This window comes from Myxocyprinus asiaticus, chromosome 6 (assembly GCF_019703515.2).
Source record: "Myxocyprinus asiaticus isolate MX2 ecotype Aquarium Trade chromosome 6, UBuf_Myxa_2, whole genome shotgun sequence".
In the NCBI taxonomy this organism is placed as follows: domain Eukaryota; kingdom Metazoa; phylum Chordata; class Actinopteri; order Cypriniformes; family Catostomidae; genus Myxocyprinus; species Myxocyprinus asiaticus.
In genome coordinates this window covers 23,224,892-23,230,832 of record NC_059349.1, presented here as the reverse complement: position 1 = coordinate 23,230,832, position 5,941 = coordinate 23,224,892, and the positions used below count along the sequence as shown (strand labels likewise).

General features: G+C 33.4%; 1 protein-coding gene across 1 annotated transcript; it reads right to left on the bottom strand.

Moving 5' to 3' along the window:
- Positions 1–1,494: 1,494 nt before the first annotated feature.
- On the bottom strand, positions 1,495–3,649 carry si:ch73-14h1.2 (putative defense protein 3). The gene is made up of 5 exons (XM_051700898.1): positions 3,550–3,649; positions 2,828–3,026; positions 2,121–2,245; positions 1,878–1,972; positions 1,495–1,675 (listed from the first exon to the last, which is right to left on the bottom strand). Exons 2-5 carry the CDS (start codon positions 3,024–3,026, stop codon positions 1,495–1,497), a joined length of 600 nt encoding a protein of 199 aa, XP_051556858.1. The 5' UTR covers positions 3,550–3,649.
- Positions 3,650–5,941: the final 2,292 nt, after the last annotated feature.

Sequence of the window (5,941 nt, the reverse complement as noted above, 5' to 3'; positions counted from 1 at the left end):
TCAGTTAAGGGGTTAGTTCACCCCAAAATGAAAATTCTCTCATCATTTACTCACCCTCATGGCATCCCAGATGTATATGATTTTCTTTCTTCTGCAGAACACAAAGATTTTTAGAAGAATATCTCAGCTCTGTAGGTCCATACAATGTAAGTGAATGGTGACCAGACCTTTCAAGCTCCAAAAATCACATAAAGGCAACATAAAATTAATCCATACTACTCCAGAGGTTAAATCCATGTCTTCAGAAGTGATATGATAGGTGTGGATGAGAAACAGATCAATATTTAAGTCCTTTTTTACTATAAATCTCCACTTTCACTTTTACATTCTGAAAGTGAAAGTGGAGATTTAAAGTAAAAAATATTGATCTGTTTCAAACCCAGAGTAATTTAATTGCTTCAGAAGACATATATTAAACAAATAAAGTTGTATGGATTACTTTTATGCTGCCTTTATGTAATTTTTGGAGCTTGAAAGGTCTGGTCACCATTCACTTACATTGTATGGACCTAAAGAGCTGAAATATTCTTCTAAAAATCTTTGTGTTGTGCAGAAGAAAGAAAATCATACACATCTGGCATGGCATGAGGGTGAATAAATTATGAGAGAATTTTCATTTTGGGGTGAACTATCCCTTTAAACATGCAGTCATCTGATTAAACAACTGTGCAGGCTCCTCTGTACTGTAAAAGCCTTGATTCTGCTCACATGAAACTATAAATGAATACACACTTACAAACCTTATATGTACAAAGTTTGCTCTGTTTTTTTGTTATGTCTTGTTTGAATTTATTGTATTTGTGTCCACTTTGGTCTAGAAATAAATAAAATAGTGAAATAAAAGTGTTTTTGGCATTAGGGTTGCATAGTGTCGATCTTTTAATACAACATACAAACTCTCATATTCACACATAAACACTATACTTATTCATGCTTTTATCATGAAATAATTCCATAATTTTAACATGTTTGACCTGCCACTACATTCCAAAAATAATCTTGAAAGCTGAAGTGTGTAATTCTGTGCCACTAGTATAACCAAACAGAATTGTGGGACTTTATCTAAAACAATCACTGTTTTCAAACAGATTCCAGAAAACTACCCCATCCTCCATTGGTTGTATACTTTTAGGTGACATCAACTTACTTAGAGCTGACTCTGCTCATTAGGCTGGGATATGAGAAGAAATTTTAACATCGAAAAAATTACATCAGCTGATAGCTGTTGCTTGTCCAATTTGGTCTACCGGGTTGGACCAGCTAGAAAACAGCTACCGTTTTCCAAAACACATTAGGTTGTTGATGAAATTTTCACATCAAGAGTACAGCAGATAAAAATAAGCTTAAATCTAACACTATAAGCACATTATGCACAGTGAAAATGACAGTGACAGCCGTAAAACATATTTTAACATGCAACTAAAAGTTAAAAGTTAATTTAAAATGAGTGATTGCACATTTAATTGATTTTAAGCATTTTCTCTTTATAGGTTCTTAAGTAATTGCCAGCAGAGGCAGAAAAAGAAGAGACACTGCGAGAGATATTGATGGACTACAGTTAGGACTTTCAGTGGTAGAGTTGGCTGTGGTGTTTGGAGGATTAGTAGCCATGAATCTTACAGTTTCACTTTGAACGCCAACCCAGAAGAGAGAGAAATTCTGTACAAATGTTGCCCTGCAAAAGCCATTAAAAGCCATTTACATTTGCAAATCTCAGAAGAAAAAACTTTTAACAAAGAAAGTACAAACTATTTATTGTTTAATTATGTTTAAAGCATCTTTCAACATGCTAATTAAGAGATAAATGAGCAAAGGGGAGTTTAACTATTTTAAAAAGTTGCAGTGGATATATGAGGATAGAAGTGGAATAAGTATACCTGAAATTAATATCTTTGTTGCCGCTGTCAGGAGCTTTCCACTGAGCCACAATAGTTGTCTTTGCATCCTTTGAAGTATGACTGACAGCTGAACCCTGCAGGAGATTGCCATGTCACATAAGTTTGTACAGTTCTGTAGTTACAATATGTAAATATGCATTCGGCTAAGTCTAATTACTTTATTGTAGGAAACTTTGGCAAAATGTCTTATCTAAATGTCTTTAACGTTAATAAATAACTTACCATGCCTCCACAGTTCAGTAATTGAGTATTGTTTCCCATGACTGTGAAAGTACCAACTGGACCTGTCCCATAACTGGCCTGAAGAAGAAAACCCATGAATCCAGTCCTGTTTGCCTGAAGTGTCACTGTCAATAAATAAATAAATAAAAATCAAACATTAATGACATTGAGCATTGGATAAATTTGTTCAATTGAGACTATAAAGAATATAGATATTTGGTGCTGGAAAAGTTCAGAATATTAAAGCATAATATACCGTGGCCCCAAAGTATTTGAACATTTAAACAACACTTAATAAGATAAATTAGATAATACATTTCAAACCAAGAGTCATTTATTTTAGCACAAATAAAGTTTTCAAGCAAAGCATTTCACAACATTATTATTATTATTATTAATTAATACATTTATTTATTTTTTGCTAGTTATTAATTTAGAAACAATTAAATATACTGTTAATTTTTTAATATATTTGGAAACTTTCTGGTTGTCAATCTTTAGTTGAACATGTCCATAATCCAGTTTGTGATTTAATAAAATGGAATGAATACAGTATGTGAGGCTCGTGTATCCAAATACTTTCTGGGTCATGTATATTTTAATTTCATACAAGTTATTAAGTACTGCAAGGATTACAATTATTATAAATATACTTTATAAAACTATAAATATTAGTTTTATCCGGTACATTGTTTGCTGTTGCTAACCTGTAATCTTCTGGCCATTTGTGTAGGTTGACACGTTTGAGCTGACAGTATATGGAGCCTGTAACCTGGAGATGTTATTAGCACCATGTTGGGGAGTCATAGACATACATGCAGACGTCACTTGTCCATTGGGGTATGTTGTCACTACATGAAGATTTATCCAACAGACCAGGACAACAAGAACAAACTGCCCATGCATCTAAAATAGGACAAATAGGAAAGATGAATTGGTCACACTTTATATAAGGTGTCTTTAACTATTATGTACTAACATTAAAATACATACAGTACATTGTATTTATATTGTAACTACATGTTGTTCTGCAAAATTCCCACAAAATGTACATTTGCTGCTACTGAGGTTGAGGTGTGGGTAGGTTTAGGAGTAGGATTAGGGTTTATGGTAAGGGTAAGGGTTGGATTAGGTTTAGGTTTAGGATGTAATTAAATGCAGGTACTTTAAATGTAAGTACAATGCAACAACACATATATACATCATAAGTACACTGTATCAATGCTTAAGTACATAGTAAAGACAACTAATATAATGTGGAACTGATGAATTTCCAAAGAGAAATATAGGCTACTTTCATAAAAGCATAGTAAAAAAAAAAAAGTACTTTTTTTTTTACAATGGCAAAACTAAGGGACATAAATTGGAAGACTGCAGATGAAAAAGATAAAAAGTTTCAGTAAAATTGTAATTATTATTTGGTACATACCTTCACAAAATCAAACAGCAATTGTTGTGTTGCTTTCAAGAAAATGCCAGTCCAATTGATGTATGTTGGTAGGAAGAAGAGTTTTATATGCTCCTGATACCACAACTGTAAACAATGACCACTGCAAAATAACATCCTTGTTATGGAGAAACAATAAAGCATTGTAAAGGGAAGTGATTTTATTTTATCTAATCTGACATTCAAATGTGATTAACAAGAAAATAAACATGGCAAAATTCTTTGTTATGTGAAGTCTTATTGAGCACGTAAACAAGTGTTTTCAGGTTTCATAACCTACTTTTAGTCAAGTATCACACTTTGTTGTATCGTTTGTACTAAGAGAGGATGTTTTGGAGTTTAATTACTATCAGTTGGTATTATTTTCTGATAAAAACTTTGAATCACAACAACGAACATGTGTTGTTGCCATTTTTAAATTTTGCAGTCTAATGAGTAAAGCATTTTTATGCCCATTCATTTCCTTGTAAATGAAAGGAAAATCCAGAGCATATCTGAAAATATTTTTGATCAGAGGGAATTAAAATGTTTTGATCAGTGAGAATTATTATTTCTAAATGAGAGAGAATACCCCGATTACAGACTAAATGAATTTGCAAGGAAAATCCTGAACACTAGAACATAATAGAGAAATGGACAGAACATGAAATGCAATCAGTTTGTATTCATGGGTAAGAAATTCCCTTACTTTGTCAATGAATCCTCAAAACAGCCTTCAAACAACTCAAAATTTTCCTTCTCCTTCACACTCCTGTTGCAGCTTCTTGAGGATCTCACTATTAAACAGTAAGTCTCTAATTTTTACCATCATAACCATGTTAGCTTTGAATCACAATATAACAGCTGCACACTGTGGTAGCAATTTAAATGTTTAACCCTTCTTATTGTATATGTATAACCCCACTTATTCTATTTACTACTTGTCTTAAATGTAACTGTGTAATTGCATTGTTTGTCTAGGCTGTGTGAGTGTATTGTGAATTGCCAAAGGGTATACTGCAAAACCAGTTTCCCTACAGGGATAAATAAAGTTTCTATTCTATTCTATTCTATTCTATTCTATTCTGTTTAAAAATAATGACAACTGTGATGTTCGGGTCAAAAATGACCCGTATAGAGATTTTTAGTTGTGGTACTACTTGTATACTGAAGATATATAGCAAGACCTCAGCTTTACTTTAAGGATTTACAGTACTCAAAAGAAGCTGATACTTAGAAATTGTATTTGTTTGAAAGAAAAACAGAATCATGGTTTATATTCTGCAACATTACAACCATAGGAATATTGCAAAAAAGAATATATTTGTTATAAATTTTGTGCCAGCCAAGCTGATTCCCTAGAGTGCCACCAGAGGTCCCCTTTGCCCGAGTATTGACTGTTCACTCACCTGCTTCTTGTTAGCTCATTAAGCATGGTACTATATAAACACTTGGGTAACATATGCTCAGTGCGAAGTCTTGTTTTGCCCTGCAAACACTATTGAGCGTTGTCTACATTTCTGCCTGACTCTTGCCTGACTCTTGCCTGACTCTTGCCTGACTCTTGCCTGTTACCCGTTTATGGATTATTGCCTGGACTGCTTTACTGTGTTTGACCTCTGCCTGTCTCATCATTTGTGGATATAAATAGATGAGTCTTTAGTCTAGACTTAAACTCGGTGAGTGTGTCTGCATCCCGAACAGTGTTAGGGAGACTATTCCATTGTTTAGGAGCCAAATATGAAAAGGATCTACCTCCTTTTGTGGATTTTGATATTCTAGGACCTATTAACAGGCCAGAATTTTTCGATTGTAATGAACGTTATGGAATATAGCGTGGTAGAAGGTCAATTAAGTACTGTGGAACTAGACCATTCAAAGTTTGTACGTAGTTAACAGAATTTTAAAATTAATATGAAATTTAACAGGTAGCCAATGTAACGACGATAAAATGGAGCTGATATGATCATATTTCTTGGTTCTAGTCAGCACTCTGGCTGCTGCATTTTAAACCAATTGAAGTTTATTTATTGATCTTGCTGGACATCCTCCCAGTAATACATTACAATAATCTAGTCTTGAGGTCATGAACGCATGAATTAGTTTTTCGGCATCAGCAACAGGGAGCATGTGTCGTAATTTAGCAATATTTCTTAGGTGAAGAATGCTGTTCTACAAACAATGGTAATTTGTTTTTCAAAGGATAGATTGGCATCAAATATAACACCTAAGTTCTTCGCTGTTTAAGATGATGTAACTACATCCATTGAGAGTCAAGTTATATTCTAGTGGCTTCTTTTTAGAGGTTTTTGGTCCAATAATTAGTACCTCTGTTTTGTTGGAATTGAGTAGAAGGAAATTTCAGGCCATCCAAATTTTGATTTCATTGATATAC